The 25301-nt window shown below is 55.3% G+C and overlaps 13 protein-coding genes across 13 annotated transcripts; 3 read left to right on the top strand and 10 right to left on the bottom strand.

Annotated features, from left to right (window-relative positions):
- Nucleotides 1–50: 50 nt before the first annotated feature.
- BAUCODRAFT_61588 (uncharacterized protein) lies at nucleotides 51–1783 on the top strand (the record flags this gene model as incomplete). Its single annotated transcript, XM_007673594.1, has 2 exons — nucleotides 51–1697; nucleotides 1757–1783. The coding sequence occupies 2 exons, from the start codon at nucleotides 51–53 to the stop codon at nucleotides 1781–1783; spliced, it is 1674 nt and encodes a 557-aa protein (XP_007671784.1).
- A 58-nt stretch (nucleotides 1784–1841) lies between these two features.
- BAUCODRAFT_175118 (uncharacterized protein) lies at nucleotides 1842–2331 on the bottom strand. Its single transcript, XM_007673593.1, has one exon. The coding sequence runs from the start codon at nucleotides 2218–2220 to the stop codon at nucleotides 1900–1902; it is 321 nt and encodes a 106-aa protein (XP_007671783.1). The 5' UTR covers nucleotides 2221–2331; the 3' UTR covers nucleotides 1842–1899.
- Nucleotides 2332–2881: 550 nt separating this feature from the next.
- On the bottom strand, nucleotides 2882–4260 carry BAUCODRAFT_175205 (uncharacterized protein). Its single transcript, XM_007673592.1, has one exon. It carries the CDS (start codon nucleotides 4035–4037, stop codon nucleotides 3117–3119), a length of 921 nt encoding a protein of 306 aa, XP_007671782.1. The 5' UTR covers nucleotides 4038–4260; the 3' UTR covers nucleotides 2882–3116.
- On the bottom strand, nucleotides 4261–5935 carry BAUCODRAFT_175011 (uncharacterized protein). The gene has a single exon (XM_007673591.1). It carries the CDS (start codon nucleotides 5836–5838, stop codon nucleotides 4483–4485), a length of 1356 nt encoding a protein of 451 aa, XP_007671781.1. The 5' UTR covers nucleotides 5839–5935; the 3' UTR covers nucleotides 4261–4482.
- Nucleotides 5936–6031: 96 nt separating this feature from the next.
- BAUCODRAFT_61519 (uncharacterized protein) lies at nucleotides 6032–7102 on the bottom strand (the record flags this gene model as incomplete). The annotated part of the gene is made up of 2 exons (XM_007673590.1): nucleotides 6032–6718; nucleotides 6773–7102. The coding sequence occupies 2 exons, from the start codon at nucleotides 7100–7102 to the stop codon at nucleotides 6032–6034; spliced, it is 1017 nt and encodes a 338-aa protein (XP_007671780.1).
- Nucleotides 7103–7754: 652 nt separating this feature from the next.
- BAUCODRAFT_118349 (uncharacterized protein) lies at nucleotides 7755–11116 on the bottom strand (the record flags this gene model as incomplete). The annotated part of the gene is made up of 2 exons (XM_007673589.1): nucleotides 7755–10661; nucleotides 10730–11116. 2 exons carry the CDS (start codon nucleotides 11114–11116, stop codon nucleotides 7755–7757), a joined length of 3294 nt encoding a protein of 1097 aa, XP_007671779.1.
- Nucleotides 11117–12401: 1285 nt separating this feature from the next.
- BAUCODRAFT_174945 (uncharacterized protein) lies at nucleotides 12402–13054 on the bottom strand. Its single transcript, XM_007673588.1, has one exon. The coding sequence runs from the start codon at nucleotides 12920–12922 to the stop codon at nucleotides 12536–12538; it is 387 nt and encodes a 128-aa protein (XP_007671778.1). The 5' UTR covers nucleotides 12923–13054; the 3' UTR covers nucleotides 12402–12535.
- A 207-nt stretch (nucleotides 13055–13261) lies between these two features.
- On the top strand, nucleotides 13262–14491 carry BAUCODRAFT_20665 (uncharacterized protein; the record flags this gene model as incomplete). Its single annotated transcript, XM_007673587.1, has 1 exon — nucleotides 13262–14491. One exon carries the CDS (start codon nucleotides 13262–13264, stop codon nucleotides 14489–14491), a length of 1230 nt encoding a protein of 409 aa, XP_007671777.1.
- A 197-nt stretch (nucleotides 14492–14688) lies between these two features.
- BAUCODRAFT_175276 (uncharacterized protein) lies at nucleotides 14689–17085 on the bottom strand. Its single transcript, XM_007673586.1, has 4 exons — nucleotides 16968–17085; nucleotides 16044–16756; nucleotides 15327–15988; nucleotides 14689–15269 (listed from the first exon to the last, which is right to left on the bottom strand). Exons 2-4 carry the CDS (start codon nucleotides 16752–16754, stop codon nucleotides 15140–15142), a joined length of 1503 nt encoding a protein of 500 aa, XP_007671776.1. The 5' UTR covers nucleotides 16755–16756; nucleotides 16968–17085; the 3' UTR covers nucleotides 14689–15139.
- Nucleotides 17086–18996: 1911 nt separating this feature from the next.
- BAUCODRAFT_144242 (uncharacterized protein) lies at nucleotides 18997–19643 on the bottom strand (the record flags this gene model as incomplete). Its single annotated transcript, XM_007673585.1, has 3 exons — nucleotides 18997–19108; nucleotides 19183–19391; nucleotides 19440–19643. The coding sequence occupies 3 exons, from the start codon at nucleotides 19641–19643 to the stop codon at nucleotides 18997–18999; spliced, it is 525 nt and encodes a 174-aa protein (XP_007671775.1).
- An 845-nt stretch (nucleotides 19644–20488) lies between these two features.
- On the bottom strand, nucleotides 20489–20698 carry BAUCODRAFT_28943 (uncharacterized protein). The gene has a single exon (XM_007673584.1). The coding sequence runs from the start codon at nucleotides 20687–20689 to the stop codon at nucleotides 20501–20503; it is 189 nt and encodes a 62-aa protein (XP_007671774.1). The 5' UTR covers nucleotides 20690–20698; the 3' UTR covers nucleotides 20489–20500.
- Nucleotides 20699–21902: 1204 nt separating this feature from the next.
- BAUCODRAFT_175025 (uncharacterized protein) lies at nucleotides 21903–22907 on the top strand. Its single transcript, XM_007673583.1, has one exon. The coding sequence runs from the start codon at nucleotides 22220–22222 to the stop codon at nucleotides 22823–22825; it is 606 nt and encodes a 201-aa protein (XP_007671773.1). The 5' UTR covers nucleotides 21903–22219; the 3' UTR covers nucleotides 22826–22907.
- Nucleotides 22908–22988: 81 nt separating this feature from the next.
- On the bottom strand, nucleotides 22989–24938 carry BAUCODRAFT_99939 (uncharacterized protein; the record flags this gene model as incomplete). The annotated part of the gene is made up of 4 exons (XM_007673582.1): nucleotides 24204–24938; nucleotides 23839–24137; nucleotides 23481–23766; nucleotides 22989–23411 (listed from the first exon to the last, which is right to left on the bottom strand). Exons 1-4 carry the CDS (start codon nucleotides 24588–24590, stop codon nucleotides 22989–22991), a joined length of 1395 nt encoding a protein of 464 aa, XP_007671772.1. The 5' UTR covers nucleotides 24591–24938.
- Between the last annotated feature and the right edge of the window lie 363 nt (nucleotides 24939–25301).

Below are 25301 nucleotides of genomic sequence, written 5' to 3'. Positions count from 1 at the left end.
AGTGACACACAACTTCCCAGTATCAACAACATCTCGGTATCTGTGGAGCTATGGCGACAAACGGCACGCCTAGAGGCACCACCACCCAGAGTGTCGCCAACGGCCCGATCATTCAACCGCACGCTCGCCGACCTGTCAACGGACATCTTGCGCAAGCGCTGCGTGGTGAGCTCGCCAACACCAGCAGCAAGGAGGCGCCCTCGACCGCACCACCACCACTCCGCACCAACAGCGGCTTCAATACACCGGTCCCCGCCGACGATGCTCCGCCGTCTGTCAAGGCCACGTCTGCCGCTCGTCGGGAACTGCGGCGGAAGGAGCGCATGTTTCCAACAGTCGAATATTGGTCGAGAGTGTCGTACTTCGACCCCAAAAGCGACTACAGCAACTTCCGCGGCTTCTTCGTGCTGTTCTGGGTGGGCTTGGCGATCATGGTCATCACCGCCATGCTGCGGAACTTGAGAACGACGGGGAATCTGCTCAGTTTCAAGCAGTGGCCGACGTTCACGCAGAATATCTGGGAGCTGGCGGCGGTCGACCTGCTCATGTGCGCGAGCACGGGCATCGATATGCCGCTGCACCTGCTGTACAAAAACAGCAAGGGCTGGCTTCGATGGAATAGGCTCGGCATGCTCGTTCAGAGCGTGGTCCAGGCGGCATGGCTCGCTTTCTGGATCTCATGGCCCTTTGTCAGGCAGTGGTCGTGGACGGCGCAAGTCTTCCTCACTCTGCATACGCTGGCAATGTTCATGAAGCTGCACTCCTACGCCTTCTACAACGGTCACCTGTCCACGACGCTCAGCCGCCTCAAAGCGTTGGACATGCCCATCGAGCCGACAACACCCATGACAGCCCCTCTCCGCTATCCGACACCGCGCGACTACGTGCAAGATGCTCGCCAGGAACACGAGGACTCCGAGTCACCAATCGTATCTCCATTAATGCAACTCCGCGATGATCTTGCCAAAGAGGTCACCTCTCCGCTGGGCAACGTTACTTATCCGGACAACCTTACCCTTGCCAACTTCCTCGACTACCTGCTATGTCCCACCCTATGCTACGAACTAGAATACCCGCGCACGCCCGAACGCAGCTACCTCGAGCTCTTCTACAAGACCCTCGCAGTCTTCGGCTGCATCTTCCTCATGATCGTCACAAGCGAAGAGTTCATCATCCCCGTGCTGGACGACTCCCGGATCCGGCTTGCCCGGACACGAAATTGGATCGATGGGTCGTTGATCTTCGCCGAAACCGTCAGCAGACTGCTTTTTCCTTTCATGGTGACTTTCCTTCTCGTCTTCCTGGTCATCTTCGAATACGTCCTTGGCGCTTTTGCAGAGATCACGCGGTTCGCCGACCGACAATTCTACTCGGACTGGTGGAATAGTCTCGACTGGCTTGAGTTCAGCAGGGAGTGGAACATCCCGGTCCACAACTTCTTCCGGCGCCACGTGTATTCTGCTTCGAGAGGTGTGAAGCTCAGTCGTCCGGCGTCGACGGCTATAACGTTCTTCATCAGTGCCGTGGCGCATGAACTGGTCATGGGATGCATCACGAGGAAGTTCAGGGGCTATGGTTTTATACTGATGATGATGCAAATACCCTTTGTGGCAATTCAACGCCTGCCGTGGGTACGGAAGCAGGAGCTGCTCAATAATGTTATGTTCTGGATCTTCATGATCATGGGGCTCAGTTTGGTAAGTCGACGACAACACGATCAGATATGGCATGGGGAAGAGCTGACAGTTGCTGCCAGTTGTGCGCGTTGTACGTGCTCGTATAGCATAATAATTAGACATACAAAGCTTCGAAAAGCTGATCTCATCATTCATCATCATACATTGCGTCAAAGCTTGTCGGCTCTATTTCGACAGTACACTAACCTCCACCATGACCTTCTCACCCCCAGGCATAGCCACCTCGCGACGGATGCGTTGGCCCCTCGGCACGGCCATGGCTACGGTAGGCATGGCTTTCGCAAACACGGCGTCTTCGGCCTCTGATCCGGAATCTTCCGAATTCGAGACAACCTGGACTGGAGTTAGCAAGCTCACGCAGGAGTAGACGCGAGTAGTCTGCACTAACCTCATCTTCAACAACACCTGCGTGGATGATTGCGGGCCCATTCAACTCAATGCAGAAGTGTTGAGAAGGATCGCTTGTAAGGTCGTATGGCGAAAAGAGAGTCTCGCCGCAGATTTGGCAGTCAGAGAGTGACATCTTGGCTGTTGGTATGTGAACTGGCGGGACGATTTGTCTTCTTGTTGACACTTAGAGTTCAGATGATTGCAAGATGGACACTCTCTTAGGTCTTTGGTTCAATTGGAGAAAATGAGCGACTCCATCGACATACTTATCCCTTTGAGCAGCACTCGAAGTAGGGCTCAGGGTTTTGTGATGACTTCAGAGGCTGCCACGACCGCGACAGTACAAGCACGAGCTTTACCAGGAGCGCTGCGCTCGACGGTGATCAGAATCCGTCATGCTGTTGGTTGTAAGCAGAAGCATTCGTACTGGCCGTGGGACGGCGGCAGGAGTGATATGACAGTCGGCTGTAGCAGTAGGTAAAGGAAACGATCGTCTGCGCTGCTTTGTGCTAATTGGCAGATACGCTGACACGCGGTGACCGGGAGTATACGCCGTGAGATGTGGCTGCTTCTGTGCACAGACATGTAGCAACGTGTGCGACGCTCAGTAGGAACACCGAGACTGAAGATCGTCATGCTGTTGCTGGATTGTATGGTCCTGGGGCTGGAAGGTGCTTGGCTTCCACGTCTGTCATTTGGGGCCACAAAATCCTTCAAGAAGCCCTGACGCAAGGGCTGCGTGCGACGTGTATGCCGTATCCGGCCCCAGTTCCACCGGTCAGGCTACAGATGTCTTATCTCTGTCCAACGACCCGGTCGATGACGCACCCGGTCCCAAATGCTACCACGATGATGGCTCCTGTATGACTGAATCCCTCCCAACCTACAACTGCTGCAGCGAACATCGGACTCGCATGACCCGTGTACGGCGCGCCCAGGTTGTGGAAGCAGTGAGTAATTACGAAGATTATTCCGGCCAGAGATGAGCATCTTGAGTGGTCGTCGTCGCGGCCAACAGCACTCTTCGCATCAGGTCCTTGCGCACAGCAACTGGCCTTGTGATACGAGGCTTGAAATCAGACGACAGGTAGCCGTCACCGCCGTCTGTGCTATGTGCGTCCCGTCATCCTTGGAGCATGCAGGGTCAAAGGACGCCACCAGCAAGGATGTAGGACTTGTGTACTTGGGAAGCATGTCCGCGATATCCTGAAGGTCACGACCTGTGAGGCCGCCAGGAGCCGCGAACTTGTTCGCCTTGCCGCATTTATCAGCATCAAGCACGTCTAAATCCCAGTGGACCATGACATGTTTCGGTGCACTTTGGGTTCGCAAAGCGTGCTCGAGAGCTTCAGCATAGGTACCGGAGCGCGCCTCATCCGCGCCGTGGCCCCAGATCACTTTGAAACCAGCATCGTTTAGTCTTCGACGCTCGGTTTCTGTGACGTCGCGTGTGCCGCAGAGAATGATATTTGTCTTCTTGATTGGTCTGAAGCCGGGTATAGAGTGCACGAGCGTGTGCCAGCTCTCTCCGGTGAGCATTGACACGCCCATGGCATCGAAGTAACCGCTCGACAATGTGTCCGGCACATGATAATCATCGTGCGCATCATGCCAGATCATACCAAGATCGTCAATTGGGATATCGTCAATACCAGCGGAGATGCCTACGCTACTGAAGCAATTGCCCCCAAGGACCACTGGAAACATGTGCTCTCTTCGGGCGGAGCGAACACCATTTGCTATTCGACGCATGAGCTCAAAGCTACGCCCGATCTCGCCCTCGTAATCTTGCACGGAGTCTACCATGCTTATGACGGTTGCAACACCCATCCCGTGGAGCGCTGCGGTCAGTCCTCCATCAAGGATTGCTTGCGGTCCTTTGCCCACGCCTATGTTGATTTCACCAACATGGTATGGCGCGGAGATGATCTGAACGCCACGATACTGCATGGTTGGGCGATAGCGTTGAGCGAGCGGGACTTCGATAGCTGAGTTGTGGTGGTGATCGACGCAGAGCTGTTTGTGCTAGAACTTGTAAACTACGTAGGTGTATATACCATACCGACCTCGTACAGCTTGTCCTACCACCTGCAGCGTACTGGGCAAATACAATGTGGGGATATCACCGCTGACCTAACGGCCTCTGTTAGCAACGGCACAACGCATTAGGATACTCAAGTCTGCCTGCCTGTTGACCTGACCAGGCAAAGCATGGAGGCCCGCTTTGCAATCTATTGCCAGCTGGCCCCATTTACAAAGCACAGCAGCCAAGATCATGTATCGCCGACCCAAGCGTCAGCATCTGTGGGTGGTACTACTTATACACGACGCGACGCTGAACAATCCTAGAGCTTGCTCTACCAGCGCTTACGAGTGTTTCGAAGTCGGCCCAAGCTTAAGCGGCAGGATTGCTGCTAATATGCTGCTTCGAATCGTCTCGCACAGCGACCGCCATGCAAGCCCGAGCTCTCATGAACGCGTGAGAAGGCACCCTCGTGATCAGCTTTGCTTCGTTCGGCTTTGCCGGTGCGGCATGATGCACGTAGGAATGGTAGGCGTCGGCCGCCTTATCTTGGTCTTCGTCATGCTTCCGATAGCGGGAATCGGACAAAGAGGCCCACCGCGAAAGGCGATCTTGACGTATCTTGAGCGCAAGTGGAAGTTTGTCGTCCTCGACTTTGTCGCCCAACGCTTCGTCTGCGATGTTGTAGAGCTCACGCAAAAGCGACGTGCGTCTGCCAGCTGCCGTGCTGATGATCTCTCCATTGACGTTGCGGATGGGTGGTACGAAGAGTCTTCCAGAAGTCTCTAATGGTTTAGATCGCAGAATGGAAAGCTCCTTTAATTCTGCCTCGTACGGCACGACTCTTACACGCTCAATGCGGACTTGACACGTGGTTTCGAAGTCCTGGGCGTCAGTGCCCGTGATGAGAGCTGGTTTGAGAGAATAACGAGCAAAGCCATAATGCTCTCTGAACTTCCTGCAGCGCCCTTTGATCTTGAAGCGCTCATTCCACACACGCTTGGCGCGCGCAATTGCTTTGTCGCTGGCGCTATGAACACTGTCGATGCTCCAGCCGAAATCGCAGTTTGTTTCCACGTCGGGCTCGCCACTATTCCCAGTCTCGGTTATACGACTTAGACGGTTCTTGACCACGACAGATGGGCGGCGTGGTTTGCCTGAGGTGGAGGATAAGCCAGCACTACCACTCGCGGCACCCTGGGAGAGTCGTCGAGCAAGCATTAAGTTTTGACTATGCAAGGCAGCTGGCTTGTGTATCGCCACAACCCAGACATGGTCCGCGAGATCAAGCTGCGTCTCAGCGAGAAACAAGCCAACGTCCCTCTTCTCTTTACTGCCGTCAGCCTCCCACATAGCACCGGACTTGTTCGTCAGCACATGTCCGGCCATATCAACCTTCTTTGCCTGTGCAATGAAGCGAATCTGCGATCCATATCGACCCCACGTCGATGTCATGCATCCAGTGTCACTATCGATTATATTTAATCTCGTCTCCACGGACCGGAAGTTCGGGTTGCAGTGCGCCAGCACCTCCACGCGCTGGTTCGCCCGAACGGCTGTCGTATAGCATCGATCGATCCCAAACATGTATACGTCCCGATCGCTGCGTAGCTCGGCGGTGTAGGTGACGAACATCGTTGTCTTGTCTGTTGTCAAGGCCTGCGCTGCAATTGCGGAAAGAGAGAAACGCTTCGACAGAACGGGACTGGCCCGAGATGTGTTATCCATGCCAACACCATAAGCTGATAGAAGTGCTGGTGGGTATTGCAGTTGAATTTCGTAATATTTTCGAATTGTGAGTGCGCTCCTTCCAGTGGCAAATTATGCGGCTTCGGTTACCAAAGGCGCCTGTCCTGAACGTCACATCACGCTACCCAACATGAGCGCTGCAACACCGTAGTAGGCTTGAAGCCGGATCACGCTAGTGCACCATCGTCTCGACACTGCCCACAGGCCTTTCCACAAATTCCATGCAGCCACTCACCACACCTTCTCTGGCTCCTTTCGAGCTGACCTTCTCCCCTGCCAGATACCCAAACCAGAGCAGTCTGCTAACACGCTCGTCCTGCACCATGCCCAAGCTCTCCATTTCGACCGCGTTCTTGTCCGGCTTCGGCTGATAGAGCACGCTCAACGCACCTCGGGCGTCCCTCAGCAACACCAATACCGACCCTTTCGGTGCCTTGCCACCAGAAAAGATGGACTTGAGTGCTTGCACCGACTGACCGAAGTCTTCAGAGTCATACTCTGTTTCACCACCGTGAGTGAGTTTGCGAGCTTCGGCCGTGCGTGTATTGATGCCAGAGACGAAGCCGTCACGCAAGTGTCCGAAGTCAGTGGGGCGGGTGGGCGAGATGCGGAAAGCTGTCTTGATACCTGGCACCTTTAGCAACTCGGTCCAGATGGCGCGGCTCTGCTCGGGATCAAGTAGGCTCTTCCTCAAGTCCTCCTTCTCCGAAGGAATCAACGCTGATGCGGTTGGGTTGATATGATGGACGAGCTTCTCTTGAAGAGTGCTGATGTCGGTCGTCCTCACGTACATGCCAATTACGTAAACTTGGATGAACAGCACCGTCCGGATACCGAGACCTACAAGGGTGTACTCCTCCTGATTCGCGGCGTTGCCCGGGTTCTGTGCAGCGTTGGGCGCAGCCGTACCGACAGCGCCTGGCGAAGGTGTTGGTGCGGATGAGTCGGGCGATGAAGGCAGATGAATTGTTCGTGGGAAGTGTGGGACGCTGCTGGTGCCAGTCTCGACTAGCTCAATCTCACCTCCCTGCCCCGACGCAAGGATCTTCTTGCCGTCTCCTGCGCCGATTACATGAACTTCTCTGCCCTGGAACGTGGCATTTGCTTCACTTGAAGCGTCCAATTGCTGCCCTCTCCGCTTCGTCTCTGATTCCTTCTGCTTCTTTTCCGACTGCTCCAAGCTATCCAAGTCAATATTGAAAAGCACCAGGAACAAGCCTGCGGTCGTGACCAACAAGCCCATACCTGCAAGTCGCATACGTCGGAGGTGATATTGCCGCTTCTCCTCCCACGCGAGGCGTTGCGCTCGGACGTCGAGGGGGTTCTTCGTTCCTGCGGCAGGTGCACCGTCTCCCACGAGTTGCTGTTTCAAGGCATCGATGGTCGAATTGGTCGGCAGTGTTGCCACGTTGCGCTTCGGCGGGTCACTGTACCGTCCAGAGACACAGCGAATCTGATGGCAAACGGGTGGTGGCTTGCAATGGAGGTGCTGAAGGCGTGGCGAGAGTTGCCGCATTGCCTGCCTTGCACAGTTCGCCATTTTGTGCGATTGAAGCTGTTGTCACCGGTCGTATTAGGATTGTCGCTTGGTACTCTCAGTGGAGGACGATCATCAATCAAGTCGGACATGCTCCGTTGAAATGAAGCTCACCATATGGCCCGTGCATACCGGAGCGTCATTGAGGCGCTTGGCTATGTTCTCTCAGGCTTGTGGCAGGAGTATATAACACGGCTTTTACTTCTCGCATGTGTGGCTGAGAGTGGAGGTGAAAGCACACAGTATTGGTGTGGTGACTCAAGTCCGCTTCGCGAAAGTATCATATATGCCGAAGCGCTCAAAGGCGCGTTCAAAAGTCGGACGGACGCGAAAGCGCTTCCCAAACCGCAACCAACGATCAGTAAGGCGGTCTTGCGGACCAGACTCTCCTTTGTCCGCCATCTCCAACCTTAATGCCTTCCAATATCAGACTGACCTCCCTCACACCTCCCTTCGGCTTGCCTAGCAACGTGGCAGGCGTGTAGCCGTCGTCGCTGACCATATCTCCATCCTCCACCATGCTGTCACTCGCAGTGTCGTCGCCAGCGTCGAACGACACCTTCTTTGTCGATGGTACCCCTCCACCAAGAACCGTGAAACCTCCATCAGCCAAGACCCTCTTAAGCTCCTCCACCCTAAGAGGCGCACGTGCAGCGGCGAGGCTGTTTGCTCGTTCTGAGCCTGCGCTCACGCGCCGGTACTGGTCGTCTGTTTGCAGGTTGGAGATGGCACCCATCGCAGGCTGCCTTGGCCTTCCACTCAGCGTCTTCGCAGGTGTACCGAGGCCGCCATTGCCGTTCCGCGCAGCTCCTGAGTGGACCGCAGTAAGAAGTTGTCGGTGGTTACCGGCGGCTGCTGCTATGACATTGGCGGTGGCGGCGTTCGCAGCAGCACGTCCTAATGCCTCCTCGTTCACACTCTCGTTCAGGCTTATGCTTCTGGGCGCCAGCGATGCAATGGCGGCTAGACATTGCTCCCGACTCCACTTCGCCACCATTGCCTCCCTCGCCCTGCCCAACAGACTCGGGTCCACCAGCGCCTTGGCTGTCAAGTAGCTACTCGCTGTGCGATCGAGCGAGGTCGGCAGGGTGAAACTTCTGCCGGGTGATCCTGGCGCTGAAGGTGCTGGGCTGACGACCGATGTCTGATAATGCTCAAGCACTGTATCGACCAGTCGCTCCCTGTCGTCGAACGGCTTCAGCTCGTTATGGAGCACCGTGTCCTGACTTAGTGTGTCCGCCTTCTCGTCCTCCTCCGTCGTCTGCTCCCAGATGATGGGCAGCTTGAGCGGCGGATATTCCACTTCCTTCACCCAGATGGAGTGACCCTGTCTCCTTGCAATTTCTTGCATTACCGCCTTTCCAGCGACATCCCCTTGACAGTCGAAAGTCTCGACCACGGCCCATAGATACCCATGCACCAGAGTCCCAACGCGAACTTTCCCAATAGGCGAATCGATGCCTGGTATTTCATCTTGCAGCGCAAAAATCATGGGTAGGCCGTTAGCCAAGGCGTTCAGGCCCAGCCGTTCGAGCAGTGTCGCTAGCAGGGTTGATTGCATAAGAATGTCTCGTTTGGATGTCGCAGCGAATTGCAGCACGTTCTCGAAGTTAGCGAGATGAAGAAGTTGTAGGAATGTTTGCGATGATGATGTCTTCTTCAGACTGTTTTGCGCCCGGTCTTTGGTCGCCGAAGCATTGCTTGCGGCGCGCCGAGCGATTGTGCCAGAAGGATCCCGCGCTTTTCTTGGTGGCGAGGCTGGCTTCTCAATGCGGAAGTCGCTCTTCTTCGTCTCGAGCTCTAACCATGTCACCAGAGCCTCGGCATAGGCCATACGAACCTCAACGCAAGGATCACGAAGCAACCATTGTGTCCCTTCCCAGATCGAGATGTGCACGGGATTGCGGCTGTCTGCGACGCCCTTGGCGGTACGTGCACGAGACGAGTGTGCAACAGTCATGATGCTCTTGACCGCTTCGAGCGCAGTTTGACGCGCAATATCGAAGTTGAAGAAGCCGCCGGTGCTGGTCGTTCGCTCGCGAGGCGCTAAGCTGGCGTTTGATGCGAGGTCGTTGACAGCAGATTTCGGTTCCTCTATCGCCGCAGCTGTGGCAAGAGGGTTCTGCGGAACGGTCGGTGATGCGTTCGGCTTTAGCCGTAACAAGATGGCTGAGATCATGTCTGAGATCTGGTCGGTGTAGTAGACATGGGTCGCTAAGTCTGCAATGCAGGCCTTGAGCATCCACAGCAGCTGTATGCGCTGTGGAGACGGCTGCGGCGCTGAGCCACTTGATGTCGAGGGGTGAAAGTCTTCGTTGCTTGATCCGACTTGCGAGGTCATGGTGTCTGGCGGCACGTGGTACTGCAGGATACGGAGCGTGTGCTGGATGAGGCCAAGCAGCACGTCCATGACCGAAAGGCCGATGAGGTTCAGATCTGATCGCAGGATTGTGTCGATCAAACTCGCATGAAGAACATGCTGTATCATGTCGCGCTCCTTGAGCGGCAGATGTGTGAGCTTCTCAACCGCGGTGACCAGCAGAATGAAGCGGTCCTGCACAGGTGTCCAAGCCGTGCATAGCTCGAAGACTTTGAGCGACCAGCTGTCGACAGCATATTCGCTGCCCGCCAGATCAGGGCGTTGGTAGTATTGCAGCTCGCTCAGATAGCTCAAGAGCGCAGCAGTGGCCGCACGGATTTGTGCGCGATTGTCACTACTGAAGACTGCCTTGAGCGAGTCGAGTGCGACAAGTGCGACCTCTTCTTCGGCCAGAGCATCCGCATCCTGTGTGGTGCCTTCTGCGGCGCGAGGGTCCGCTTCGGCAAGGGTTGGGACCTCGCCAGTGAAGGTGCGGGTGGTAGCCAAGCTCTGCCTACGGGTCATGGCCTTGTCCCTTTCTTCACTCGCATTCTTTCTGCTCAAGCGCACGAGGTGCTCAAGCGACGCTCCATCGTCGCCGCGAATGTTGCTAAGGATGGCAGGTATGGTGACGGCGAGCAGCTTTCGGCCGCTTTCGAAGGCAAGAGCGTCAGACGTCAACACGCTTTTGATGGCATGGAGTCCGGTTTGGCGGAGTCGAATGGCGTCATGAGCCGCAACGGGCGAGGTTGCAGTGCCGAGCTTCTTTGCACCGGACTTCTGGGCGAAGGCGGCATACTGGCCAACAACCTTCTCGTAGGAATCGCGGTACTCATGGTCCGCAGCCAGGATACGCTGGTCTTGGTGGATGCAGAAGACGCTCCACGTGTGAATGCTTGCCTCAATCTGTGCGGAAGGAGGTTAGCAGACGTGGTATCGTAGACAGTATGCGAGACCAGGGAGGCGCGACTTACGAGGCTGATGTCATTGGTGTTCTTCAGAATGTCGCTGATGATGCGCATGATGTAGGGTGCGATGAGAGCGAGGCCGGATGCTTGCCCGACAACCTTACTGTCGAGAATGGCGGCCATGATCTGCAGTGTGACCATGACGCGGGCGGACTGCGCGTAGTAGACATCGCGCGCGGTCTTCTTTTCCAGGTACGCGCCGATCTTGGGCAGCTTGCTGCGACGCGTGCTGGCGTAGTAGAGAAGGTAGCTCAGTTCAGACCCATTGGGCTTGACATCCGCGGCGCTGTTCTTTGGCAAACGCGGGTAACACTTGAGGATGAGCAGTTGGTGCTTCGGGCGCATCTTCTGCCGCACCGAGTCCATGTGCGCCGGGAGGTGTGTCTTCGGCATATTGGTGTCGGAGGTGCTCGCATTCTAGACGAAGCAGCCAGCGAGAACGGTCACGAATCTCGAGAACATCTTGTTCTGGTTTGCTGATGTGGTTTTTGTGTTTTTGGTCGTGCTTGTACTTGTGCTTGTATACGTGCTTACGCTTTGTGCTTGCGTTGCATGAAGAAGAAGGAAGAGAGAGTGGGAAGTACTGGAGATGTGTTACGATACCTGTCGGCGACTCGCGCTCGCACGGTGTCATCAAAGCGGGTCCACCACAATACTTCGAGCTATTGGTAATGGGCAACATCGTACGTCTGTTGGTTCAACATGACCTCTTGGGTGCTCCTCTGGATGTAGTGACATATAAGTACTTCGACTCACGATCGTAAGACATTGATTGTTACCTAACATACAGTGTCTATACCAGCAATTACGTGACATGAACGTGCCTGACAACACTCACGTCACCCTGTTAAACCTTCCAAGTACAAGCACGTTTAATCGAGGATACCGTCATCGGCGGCCGCTGTGCCCAGCGTGCGACCAGCCAAGACACAGTGATGCCAAAGTCACGCCACCTGATTCCCTAGTGCACCTTGATACCTCTCAAGCTCACCACGGTCGAGCTGCGAGATGTGATCAACCGAGCTTACCTTCGTCCCGAAGGGTCACCACTCGTTCAAGTGGGCGAGTGCAGCGTACGGGAACCGCAACATCATACTCAACATTATCCGGATAGGGTAGAGGTCGTTCCATTGCCACACTCAGAAAAGTTCACTGTCATAATGCTTTGACGCTCCTGGGACAGTAGGGCTGATGCCGAATGCCGAAGAACCACTCGAGCAATGTCGATATGTTAAACTCTTAAGCCTGCAAGGACAACTATACCGCCAAATCATGTTAACACATCTGCGCTCACGGGATGCTTCTGTGCCCAGTGCGTCGTACTCCATGATATCGGTGCTTCGTAGGCCAACGCAGCAAGGCCTTCCGGCTATATGGTTAGCATGTAGCTTGGCAACGACGAAGCCGTCGAAGCGCGCCCATTTGCGGTTTCAAAGTTCGACTCGCGCACTCTTCGGTCTGTGTAGCATGTTTGGCAGCAGCACTTTAGCCGTTATCCGTCTTGGTGCTGTATTGATAACGTTGCCCTATTGCGGATACCACTGAAGTGCATCACCGTGCTGCACCAGGACCTGGGTAAGCGAAGAGTCTCATATGGCCACGCACGATCGGCCTGCCGCATGCACAAAACGAGATGGAGCGGATGCAGTGTCAACGGTACTGTTCTGGTGAGCGCTTGCACCTTTCATGCAAGACGGTGTCGGTGATGCTATTAACGTCGAGCTGCGCCTCAGCCACATGACAGCACGCGAGACCCACGCCGCAGATCCCCAAGCCTTCGGGTTTTGGATTCTGGTCAGTCTCCCACTCCGTTCATGGAACAGCTTGTAACGTTCGAGAGACACCGATATGCTTGTGCCGCAAAACAGGAATCGTCAGTCCGGCTGGCCACGGTCGGTGTAGTGGTATCCCCCGCGGGTGTGTGTGAAGTGATCCCGAGTAGCTGGAAAATGATAGTGATGAAGATCCGTTGTTCAATGTTGCAGGATGTCGTTGTGCTAACGCACGCTTAGTTTTAGCGGCGATGGTTAAACACACACTTAAAACATGCGCGCTCTTGCACAGCCTCTTGCTATTTCGGAGGCCAACATTGATCACTACTGTCCTCCACATACGCTTCCATTCACGAGACATTTGATCCGACCGGTACGGTGCCGTTTTCCGTACGCATGCACTGTCTTCGATAGCATTGCTTAGCATTCAGAGGATCCGCCACTAATGTAATCAATCCCGAACACCTCCACACCCCTAGCGCCGTAGCGACAGTTTGAACCCTCGAGTGAATGTTGCCCTGCCATTGCAGCGCCGTGGATTTGGAGTCAGTCCTCACTTTCACTTATGCAAGCGGTATAGGCTCTTTTGTTCGTGCCGCATACAGCCACAATGCTGCTCTGATTAGGTGGCACAGAAGTGGTATATTCCCCTGTGCGAGACCCCGACTTGGTGGGATCGTCTACGCTATTGATGCATCGAAGTGTAACCCGTCCTTCTTGTCTTCCTTCCAGTACGCCCTTCTTTCCTTATTCGGTTCTTAGTGATATGCCCAAGCTGTTCCTGCAGGCTGCGGCTTCCGTACTGCTTACGACCGGATCACTCGACGTCTCCTGTATATCATGTGTCGGACACCCTTTGAAGCCTACACGCCCAGTCGACAGTCATTCGGTGCTGATGCACGTCGAATCGTGCATTTGTATGGACGGTCGTCGGTATGGCACTACGCCAGCTAAGCAGCTACGGCACTATGGTAGCAGGGCGTCCCTACAACAACAGCAATCTTCAACAGTAAGCCAGCAATCTTACAACAGCCCACTGCCACAAACGCAATGGTCAGACATCCCTCTGCCTTATCGACCGATCGAATACAACGACCCGGGTCTACAGCAACATTCCCATCCTGGTAGCGCTGAGTCGTACAATTGGCGTCTTCGACCGTCCGTGTCCGGCACAAACCCTCCAGGCTCACTTGCGCCTGAACCGCTAAGAACTCGTCCACGGCCTGGCGGTCTCCGAAGCTTGGTTGAGCGCTCCTCAAGGGTGGCCGAACCACCGCCAGATACTACCTTTCTTTACCCACAGATGAGTCCCTACGCCGATCGCTTCTCCGTATACGGCGCTCAGGACGAGCCTCCAATGCGATCGGTCAGTCAACCCAACACGCCAGCCTATCATCAGCACAGCTTCGAGAGCAGTGAGGACATCCCCATGCACGTACCTAGAACGCCAACGTACCCACCCACGGGGCGACGACGCATGCACAGTGCTTCCGGTGTGACTGATGCCGCTTTCCAAGACGAGCGAGATTTCCGCCTATTCGTGGAAGCCACTTCAGGCCTGGGACCCATCGATACGTTTCGGGCTTCACACTCATCCTCATCTGGCTCTTCGAGACCACGGACGCGGAACAGCCATGGTAGCGGGAATGGCAACAGCCACTCAACAAGCCAGCAGCAGGTATCTCCCATTGCAGACACGCCAACGACAATGCAAGCCTACCAGCACCTCGCACAGATGCCGCAAGCAACACTACCCTCACAACAGCACTTACAGCCATCCGAGGCTCGCTCAGAGTCATGGCGCCGCGGGTCGCCCAGTCCTGCTGTCAGCCCATTGGAGGAGGACTACCCCGACGATGACGATGAGCTTCCGGATTACGCTGCGAGTCAGGCACAGGCGCACGCGGCGCAGAGGGTAGAGGCGTCACGGCGAGCGCAAGAATTGCAGCGGAGGTGGCAGGAGAGTAGGGGCACCCGGCGGGCGGACTGGGATTGATAGGAGGGGCAGGTGAGATGAGAAGGGCTCCATTGCAGATAGCGGTGCACGTAACGAGCTCGGCGCTTGCCTTGAGCTTGCAATGATTGTACCAAGAACCTACTGTTTCGCACATGTTCCATTTCCATGATGCAACTTCTAGCTCATGGACGAATACTTGTAGGATATGCCGTCAGTGATCCCCAGCAGTAGGCAGGCCAAACGAGAACACTGAGCCAGGCAGTAACGTACAATCATGTCGAGTGGTCCTCATATGCTGTTTAAATTCTACGTGCGACCTGATTAACTTCCGTAGATGTGTTCCCCTCCACTACCTCGGCGTCTTAAAGTGGTTTCGTCTCCATCACATCACCACACATATCTGTACCGGTATTAGACCCCGTATTCAGTCCCTTGAGCTGTCCGTTAGAGCTGTGGCTGCTGCGAGAAGCACCCAGCGCCTTCCCAACCTCTGAGGAACTTCCCGCGCCGTCCGCGTTGCCGTCTATAGGCCAGCAAGTGTTCTGGTCACCTGGATCATAAAGGACGCTTCATCTGCGTTTTGGAGCTATTATCCCCTTACGTTACCGTGGATATCCTAGACCGGATGACAGCGGGGTAATGAATGAGCCACCTAAACCTTCCGCAAGGTAAGAAAGCAGACCAGGCTCAGTCTTGCCAATCCCACACAGTCTTCAAGAACTGCACCATGTCAACCCGCTTATTCTTCATATCTATCATCCACGGATGCTCAAGCATGCGCCAGGGTGTTGCACGACGGCTGCTCTCTTTCTCTAGACTACGAATAACGGTCAGCTTGCGCATATAGCTAACGGTGACGGAACAGTGAACTCACCAGCATTCAATGAAGTACTTGAAATTAGCACTCCACTTAAGCTTGCTCTCCGGCTCGTCTTTAAGCTTCGGAATTGGTTGCCGCACGATGTATGTCAGGAGATCGATGAGGTTAGCTCTCGGATTCGTCTCCGTTCCATCCTCTGGGAACGGGAAACGATGCTGTGCCACTTCGAGTAACGTCACGCCCAAGGACCAGACGTCCGAGGTAATGGTATAGCTTTGACCGGTGATCCTTTCCGGAGCCATGTAGTACGACGTTCCGATGAATGTATTCGCGTCGCCTTTAGTGCCAAACTCGCCGCTAACGCCAAAGTCGCACAGCTTCACCTCGCCTTTCCGGGTCAGCAGGATGTTCGATGGTTTGATGTCACGATGAATGATGCGGTGGCCGTGCAGGTACGTTAGTCCGTTCAGCACACCTTCGGCGACCTTGCCGAGCACTTTCTCGCCGGTCCTTCCGCCTAGCTTCTTGACCTCTTTGTATACGGCATCGAGCGAGCCGCCTTCGCAGAACTCCATACTAATGCCGATAGTGCCTCCGGTGTCGTCCATGAAGGCGCCGTAGTACTTGCAGATATGTGCTGACGCGCAAGATTTGTTGAACGATAGTTCCCGGAAGATCTGCTTCTTGATGTCGGGATTCGGATCTGTCGTGATGATCTGTAAAACAGTTTGAGTACAGCATCGCGGCAGTGGGAAACATAGCAGTGCTCACCTTCAGCGCAAAGACGGTCTTGCCACCTTCAAGCACGCACTTGGTCACAGCACCTCCAGCGCCTTCACCAAGGGATCCAAGCGTGACAATCCGACCTTCCTTCTTCGCCGCCTTCCAACCTAGGTCGTCCAGATCTTCTGCATCTAACGGGCCACCCTTTTCCAGCGTGAGTTTCTCGAGGTACTTCTCCAGATCAACTTGGTTGCCCTGCATACTGTTCTCCCTCTCCATGCCAATGCCACTATGCGCAGAGCTTGATGAGTACGCCGCTGAGTCGGGGTCTTTCAGCACGTCCGCAAAGTTCAGCATTGAGTATGAAGACGCGGTCGAGGTTGAGCCATTGGCACCGAAGCTGTTGGTCCGGCTGTGTGCCGAGTCATCACTGCTGCCACCGCTCGGTGTCAGGCCGGAGCCAGGTACGATCAGCGGCGGACCTCGTCGTCTGCCTTGCCCGTTCTCTTGTGGCGTCGCTCGTGTACCCATCGGTGTTGCGAGGCTCAGTTTGGGAGGCTGCTGTTTGGTTGGTATGGACAATGGTGGTAGGCTCGTCGACTGTGTGACTGGAGGCACTGCAGCGCTGTTGACTGGTCTTTGATTGGGTGAAGCCGGTATGGCAAGGCCTAGCCTGGGCACTCTACCACTCGAAGGCGACCGCCCACCAGGCCCAGCACCTGGGATAGGCGGCCGCAGTAAGGGTGCCGGACTGGCCATGTCTGCACGGTTGGGCGGGTCAATGGAGAGGTGAGGTGTTGCTGCAGGATTGGTGGCCAGGATGGGCGAGCAGTGTGCGGTCGGCTGCCGAAGAGGTGCGCCTAGGCCCTCTTTGACAGCCTGCCCGTCTTGCTAATGGTAGAGGTGACGCTACTGCCTGCTTCCGTCTCCGCCTCGCGCAGACAACGCTGTTCCCACAAGCTTACCACTTACCACGCCCCGTTGGAATAATGTCCGTTGCAGAGATGCAGCCGCCCGTCGCAGAATGGCCTTGTTGCACAACGTGCGTTCCACCGGCTGAGACGGTGTACGCAGGTGGGGTTCGCTCCGCGTCCGTAGGTATCCACCAATGTGTCTGTCTGTCGTTCAGTGGCGGAAACTGTATCCCCTACTTTGCTGAGTGCTTCATGTACTGTGTCCCTCACGATAGTGGTGCATGTGCTCAGTATATTCACGCCGGTGCTATGATGAGAGCAAAGTACGAGCTGGGCAAAGCGCTGGTGATGCTGGCGCGAAAGCTAATGTAAGGCTTGCTCGCGTGGTGCTTCCAGCCAGCACAGTCAGCCGTCCTGCCGTAGCCCGCCAGTCTCCACGTTTGATGACGGCGCTTCGTGCTCGTCCCGTGAACTCTACTTGGAGCCGTGCACCGGGGTGGCCGATTACAGCGTTTATGGTGGGATCTGAAAGATGTATATCTATTGTTTTGCATTGCATCGTATTCGGCAGCCGCCTGGTCAATTGGACCCTGTCAATCGCGATCGTCCAGCTTCATGCAGCTCTCCAACTGCTGGCACTTGGCGCGCCGAATTGGCACCTGATTGGTTTTCCGAGGGACAATGAAACACCCAAGCGCAGACAGCTCTGCGCCAGCGTGGCTGCCCGGCACAAATTCTCCGGCTCACGCCAGCGATTGCGTGTTTACAAACTCACTCCACCGCGTCACGCTGTTGGCATTACGTGCTTAGCCGAACCGCTTCGGACGTACTGCCCAGTCGTGGTGTTCTGTATTCAATAGGCCTACCCGGACAACGACAACACACGCGAACGTTCGAGCCTACGTACATTGCCTTCCACTTCCGCGTCCACCACGGCACGTGGAGGCGGGCAGCGGTTACGTCGCAAGACGTCGGGGGTATGTTGTTATTGTTTACCTAGGTAGCTATCTCAGTGCCGGGATGTCCGATGAGTCTCCACCACGCCGCGAGTAGGGCAATGCTTGCGAAAGCACATGTCAGGACTTTCTCTGTTTGATGATAACCGAGGACCCGACTGACGCTCGACTACATGTACAGACCGTAGCGACAGCCTCGACTCAATCCTCAAGTCCCCGGCCCATGGTTCCGGGCTGTCACATGCAAGCAGTCGAGTTGGGCTCTGTTCATATTGGACGGAGCCTCCGCCGAGGCGAATCTGCGCCAGTGGAAGTGTGCATTTGGGCAGCTCGGGCTGATCTGACCGGACCAAGAGCTCGGCGGAGCTGCAGCATTTTATTGCCTCATACGACCTGTACCAGATCGTACGCAAGTATCGTTTGACTGCACGTAGACGCCATTAGGCCATGTTTACTCAGGTTGCCATGATTTGGGAGCACATCGCACACAGTGGAACAGTAATCGGTCTTCCTCCACTCAGCCCCGGAGTCAGCCGGGTGAGCTTACTTCACGCGCAAAGAAGAGAAATCGGACGCTGAAGGTCGAGCGCCTTAACAAGGGATGCAAGCTCCACTTCGACCTGCTGGGTGTACCATGACATAGCCGCAGGAACACTCGTGACAGCCGCTGAAGGGCCCAATCTGGTGCCATGGCATGCCCACTTTACCGAGCCATCGGGAAGACCGATGCATCACCCGATCTTGTCCTTGTTGACCATCAGCAATGTCTTGGAGAGTCGAGGGTCCTCTGACTGGTCAGACTCATCACTCCATCTCGCTTGACAGTGGGACTAACTTACAGTCCTACCGTTTACCATTCCGCCTCACGATGGCAGTACCGATGGACTGACGCGCTGTATGATGGAAGGCCACGCTGCCCGAATGGGAGACACCTACGCTCTGGCCTAGAAGAGACTTTACCGCCACCAAATTGTTGCGTTATTACGCAAGTATCAACGCTATGGACTATAACTGCTGGATATTGACACTCTTCAAAGTACGCCGCGCCTCTCTTTCCTGGATATGTACAGCACTCTCCAGGAGTCGTTCTGTTGAGCTCTGGAGGCCATGTTTGTTGGCAGTCGTAATTGCCTACCACAGCCGCCACCATCGCTTCTTCTTCTCGCTGTTATCCACCTCAGGGAGAATTGCGCCGGTCGAGGCGCTTTCTTCGATGACCTCCCAGTCATCGCCAACGTTGTTGCTAAGTCTCAGTCAGCAGCTTGTTTACGGATTACTCATTATGCGCAGGGCTTCTCTGGAAGAATTTTAACGTACACCGGCTTCAACCCTGCAATACACAGCCCGCCACATTTGCCAGGGCGTAGGATTCGAGCCTCCTTCCTACACGTTGCTTCATCGGAGTCCTTCGCAACCACCGCCACCCAGTCTTCGCGCACGATCAGGAAGAGTCGCCACTCGCTGTTACCAGCATACTCCCAGTGCGGCATCAATGTCTCGAAGCGGAAAGGGTCGGAACAAGCATGCTTCACTAAGTGTCAGCCGAGAACACCATTCTAAGCAATGTGACCTACCAGCCAGTTGAAGACTCCACGGTAGGGTTTGATCCATGGCTTGAGGCAGTCCTGCTCGTAGTCTGCGCTCGGGAAGCATCCACGTTTGAGAGCATCTTGGGAGATGTTGCGCCAGAATTTCTGCTGCCACTTTGCCAGGCGCTCGAGGTCGTACTTCTCGGCTATTTCTTGAGTCTCATCCATCGATGCCTGCGATACACTCATCGTGATGTTGTTGGTGGGAACCCGCGACTGATCAGAAAACACTAAGCGATTCTTAGTCTCATGAAGGTCATGTATTTGTTTTGGCACGAGGCTGAATAGGCGTACGAATGACAAACACCATCCACGATCACTGCGCTTGTGGGAGCAGAGCCTCGACCGCATGATGCTCGCTTGCATACGAGTTACTGAACGCTTTCGACATACTGCCCGCAAAACTCCCGCCACCTATCGATCTGCCTCCGCTCCTTGCCCTCAGCAACTACACTGATACTGTCAGCCATGCCAACAGTCTCGTCATCCCATTCATCAACGTCGCCCACCACTGCAAATGATGGGTCCGATGGCTCCGAGACGTGGTCCAGCCACTCCCAGTACTCCGGCTCCGGCTCCGCCACCATCTCCTCGATCTCGATATTTGAGCATGACGCACTACCATTTCCGGACACTGAAGGTCTGGTATAACCACAGGATTCATGTCTAGCTTCAGCCATTGCGGCCTTCGCTGCCTCATAAGCTGTCTCGGCGGCAACGAGCTCGTGCGTTAAGTCCTGGTATATCACAACCCAGCGGAGATCGAAGTCTTCCACGGTAGCGTCTGTGACCTCTTCGCCATTCTCGATCGCAGCCACTCTCGCGTGCCAGTCAGCTACGCGATCCATGTCGCGCTGGTCAAAGGCCCACTGCGCACTCAAAAACTGCTGCTGAGTCTTCGAAAATGTTTGCCAAAGATCTCGCTCCGCCTGCTCTTCTGCGGTGAGAGGTGGAGGCTCCCTGTGGGGCCGGCTCACATCGAGTGGTGCGACTTCTCGGAACTCTCCAGCACTGTCCTGCTGCTGTTTGGCAATATATGCTGCGTACTACGCCTGGACCTCGCGAGGCTCTAGTGGCGTGTCTGGCTCGTCAATCCATGGTTCTATGAGACGTGCGTGAACAAAGGCCTCTGCGAGCTGGTTGTTAATGAGGCACAATATCTGACGAAGCCAGGACCTCCGGTTTTCCTTTTCCGAGTCCAGGCGCTGACGATGGAAAATCGAATCGGACAGCATATCTTTCAAAACCTCGAGTTCTTGGGACAGTATTTGCCTTTTCTCCTCATCAAAACCGGCCTCCTCTCCCATTAATGCGATTCTGTTCTCATGGTTCCGAATTTCTATTCGCAGCCTAGCTTCGAACTCCATTGCTGCGACTACTTCATCAGTGGCCTGTCTGTCCGCTTTGTTAGTGTTTCGCTGAGCAAGCACTGCCTCCTGAATCTTTGCTGACAGTTCGAAAGTCATCAGGAGCGCTGGGCACTCCTGCACGCCATCCGATGCAGCGACAAAGCGAGCCGGACCTGCGGTGTAATCTGCCGGATTCTCTTCTACTACCGTGATATATGCGCCATCGCGTATGGTTTGCTCCGCCCCGAACTGATTCGCACCGCTCCATTCACTGCTTCGTTCAGGACTCTCTGTTGAGGAGGAAGTGAGTGGATCGTGGGCGACGCCCTCAACGACGCACTGGATTCGTCTTGCTGCATCCATACATCAGGCTGGTCGTTGGTCTGTGTACCCCTGGTACAGGTACTAACTTCCCTCGGAATCTCGTCCTTTCGCAAATGTAATGGTTTGACAATCCGTGGCGCAGCTTTGGCTTTTGGGCCTGACTTTCGCTTACGCTTCGTTGCTTCGCGGACCGTGTTGGCCTGACATTGCTCCGATATGGTCGTGGGCGTCGCGCTCCCTTGGTTACAGAACTTTGCGGCACCACGAAAACGCCTTCTGATGCTTTGAAGCCAACCATCATCGTTTGGATGCAGCTTTCTGCGGATTCGCCAAACGAGAAAGGGGAGCATGAATATGACTGCACCGATGCGCCTGCACTGACAGTCTGACTCGGACAAAGATGCACAATTTCGCATGGGTGTCAATTTCATCCCGTAGGATAAAGGGAGGTCAGTCATGGCTCTTTGTTCAAGACAAGCTCACCTACAATCTCATGTGGATTGTATTAACCAATTTGCGCTGGCATTGTTGGGCGAGAGCACGGGGAGCCGCTACTTGAGCGGCGTACTTAGTTTCATGTTTGGTGTTGTGGACCCAATAAACCGACTTTACGCCAGCAGATACCAGGCACTTTTCGGTCTCGAATTACAAACGAAGTCTTATGACAGCTACTTACCTTCACACCAGGTAACTGACGCCATGATGGCGAAACAGCCTGTTCCACCATCTGACGCAAACGCAAACATACCAAGTGGACCACGACAGCCATAACGGCCAACCACCTACTTTGCAGCGACACCAAATCAGCGCAGCTATGCCAATGCAGCGCGAAGCCACGTAGTGTCACGCGGTGGTGTTGGGAAGGGCAGTACATCACCAACGAGCCCGAAGAGGAGCAGGTGCCTTAATGGAAACCCTAGTAGAAACAACGTACTCAGGAACGCTCTCCACAACGCCGCTTCGCAGGCAGCCTTGCAGTGCAATCGGACGACCTCTGCCGCAGGAGCGCAGTGCGCGCAGCTGCACGTGGCAAGCACAGCTGCCAGCTCATACCCGTCCGTTTACGATCCATCGATCGGCCCAACGCCCTCTATGGCGTCGAACATGTCGATGACCGCATGGAGAAACCGACTCGCAACTTCAAGTCATGCTGGCAGCACGGCGTCGGCACGTCGACCAACATATAACCAGGTTTGTCGAGCCTCGAACCTGACCCGCAAGAACTTCTGGAAGGGCGACGTAATTGCAGTCCCCTTCCACACACCTTGCACTGATCCCCAAGTCGACCCTGAGACAGATGTTGCGTGGTCGATGAGCATGCAAGGACCGGTCTACTCTAAACGACGCATGGTGGTCATCTTATGGATACACGAACGTGACATGTTCTGTCTACCACTTTTTACGTCCAACAAGTCGAGCCTGCGGAATAAGAGTGAGCGAATTAAGCACGAGTACGTCTCCGTGGCGAATCAGGGGAAGCCACATGTCAATCAAGGCCATTACCCACCAGTCGAAGTCGTCGCTATGAAAAAGCCGTTGCACGAAGACAGTATTATTCACCTAGCCGGCGGCGTGAGAGTGGGTTGTAACGAGGATATCACATGGGCGGGCCGAATGACGAAGGATGGCTACACTGCCGTCTTGAAGCTCTGGCAGGATCTGAGCGAGCATGCGCAAGCCGAGCCATGGCGTACTTGATTGGTACCATAGCCTTCGGAGTAAATAGAAGTGCCTGTAGCGTTCAAGATCCCCGCCAGGTATTGCTCCGCATCATTGGTGGTGGACCTTCGTTCAAGCAAAGAAAGGCTGACAATGCATTCCGGAACACCTCGCTAACCCAAAGAATGCCCCTCAGGAAGGCTCACACGGCGGCGTCGCCTTTCTCGGTATGTATATGCAGGCTTTCCTTCTCGGCCACGACTGGCTCGCCAAAGTCCTCCTCTGTTGCGACGCGCGTCGGATGAGGAGCCCGTACGCCTTCCACGCGCTTCACTTTCCGGCCTTCAAGGTAGCTCAGAAGGCCGCCAAGCGCAGCCACAACGCATGCTATGCCGATGAAGAATCCGGTCGCCCAAGACGGACGGTTGTAGCGTGTCATGCCCCACATGAAGCCACAAAGGCACGCTTGCAAGAAGGTGTTAGCTACCTGCGAGTAGACGAAAAAGTCAATCTTCCACAGTGCAGTCGGTGGGGCACGGATGCCAGTCAAAGGCTCGTCTGGCCGTTTGGAGAGTGGTAATGGGAGCCGTAGGTCGTGAGCACCATCAGCTGACGCCAGATTGCCCTCCACATCCCTCTCCGCACCAGGCACAGTGTCTCCGTGCCTATGCTCGTGCGAAGCTAGAAAGCGCACGTACTCTGGGAAAGTTAGCTCGTCGAGGGTGCCTGACCCAGGCAGTCGAACCCAGCCTCGGTAAATGCCTGCCAATTTGCGCAAGCCGTACAGCTTGTTCTCCAACCCACTGCGCTTCTCACCCGTGCAACGCCAAAGGAGGAGGTACCACCAGTCGCGGAAGCGCCAAGGTATCAGTCCGAACCCTGTGACGCAGAAGAGCGCGTTGAGAATCTGACTGTCGATCTCAATCCAAATGCGGCGTGGACTGTTGATGTCGTTGCAGTTGTTATATCGTGGAAACCTACTATTAAGTCCAAGCGCTGCAGCAGGTGGGAGCTGCACTTCGGTCTCCGGCGTGTGTATGGGTGCCCAGCACATCGCAGGACTGGCGTTGCACAGCAACAAGAAAAGCATGCCGCCCCAGGCGACTACATTGAGGCCATAAATGGTAATGAGGAACCCGAAGGGTGTAAGCAACCATTTCCCAAACGCCTTGAGTGCGACGAGGGCGGAGGTGGTCCATGGTATGGTTGGTGGTGGAACATAACCTGACGAGGAGACTCTGCGATCGCGGTCAAGGCGGTGTATTCGGTCGTGATCGGCGCGTCTCGACGTGTTCGCGTCGGGGTGTTTCTGCTCATTGTCCTGAGTCGGAGGTTCGGTGCTTGCGCCTTGCTGTTCAGCTTGCGGCGGATATGCAGGCGCTTCATCTTCGATAGCTTCCTCTGCTTGATCATCGACGCTCTCTTCTTCCGTCAATGCGGGAAACGCCTTGGGTTCACCGTCTCCATTGCGCTCCGCCGCATCGCCTACGGAGACCCTCCGTAGCTTTCGCTTCGCTTCCCCATGGCTATTCCTTCGCTGCCGATCGAGTTGTTGACGATTCGCATGCCATCCATCCGCGCCGAAGCTGCCTCTTCTGATTTCGCCCACGGTCGGCGCATGCGACACCACCTGCGCCGTCGCGGCGAAGAATCCCGGTGGTGGATCCCGCAACAGGAGTTCCGACGCCGCCGAGGTGATTGTATGCGTAGCAGAGTGCACGCTATGCGCAACGCTGCTCACTGTGTTTGTCCTGCGCCGTTCTCGCCCTACCTCGCCCGACGTCTCGTTCGCATTCTCCGCCATGGCGTCGTGAGAGCCGAGAATGCTCGCTGTAAGAATAAACGAACAATGCGGCGGTGGAACTCTACGCTCGCCTTACAACATACTCGTGGCAACGGTTTGTAGCAGGTCGCGCGATGTAGTCTGCCAAAACATGGTTGCCTTGCAGTCTGCGCAACACCACAAGGCGCAGTCGCATTGATGCGTAACTGCTGCAGGGCAAAACGCTACAGGACGCTAGATATGCGCACAATATGCAGGTTCAGGCTCGCGCCTCTCTGCTAACGAACTGGCTATATACGGGGAGAAGTCCTGCTTGACATGACAAGATCGAAATCTTCACGCGATTGGCCTCGACGGCTCACGGTAGCTGCTGTGACGTGAACAACGGGCGTCCACGCCCTCGATTGCGGCAGTGCTTTCCGTGTTCTGCCGGTTGGGCGGGGTGGGGAGGGATGCGCAGTTGGGCTCGAGCGTCAGAAAGCTCTGGACTCTTGGTCTCCTCATCATCCATCTCCAACTTTTCGCGACCACGCCCGGTCTCGATCGGCAAGGTGATTCTGGCGTCTGGTCTGGGGCGCTCCACCCATACTTCAACGTCTAGCATACCTACTGCTGGCGCCTGCAGTTACCCTTCCCATGCTGCTGCTCGGGAAGTGCCGCGGAAAACCTCGCTAAAGCAGCGTCGAATTTGTCAACGCCAGCATTCTTCCAATATAGGCAGCAAAACTACCG

The sequence above is a fragment of the Baudoinia panamericana genome, assembly GCF_000338955.1.
Source record: "Baudoinia panamericana UAMH 10762 unplaced genomic scaffold BAUCOscaffold_1, whole genome shotgun sequence".
NCBI classification, from domain to species: Eukaryota; Fungi; Ascomycota; class Dothideomycetes; order Mycosphaerellales; family Teratosphaeriaceae; genus Baudoinia; species Baudoinia panamericana.
The sequence above is the reverse complement of the archived record's forward strand: the minus strand, read 5'-3'. Positions and strand labels throughout refer to the sequence as shown.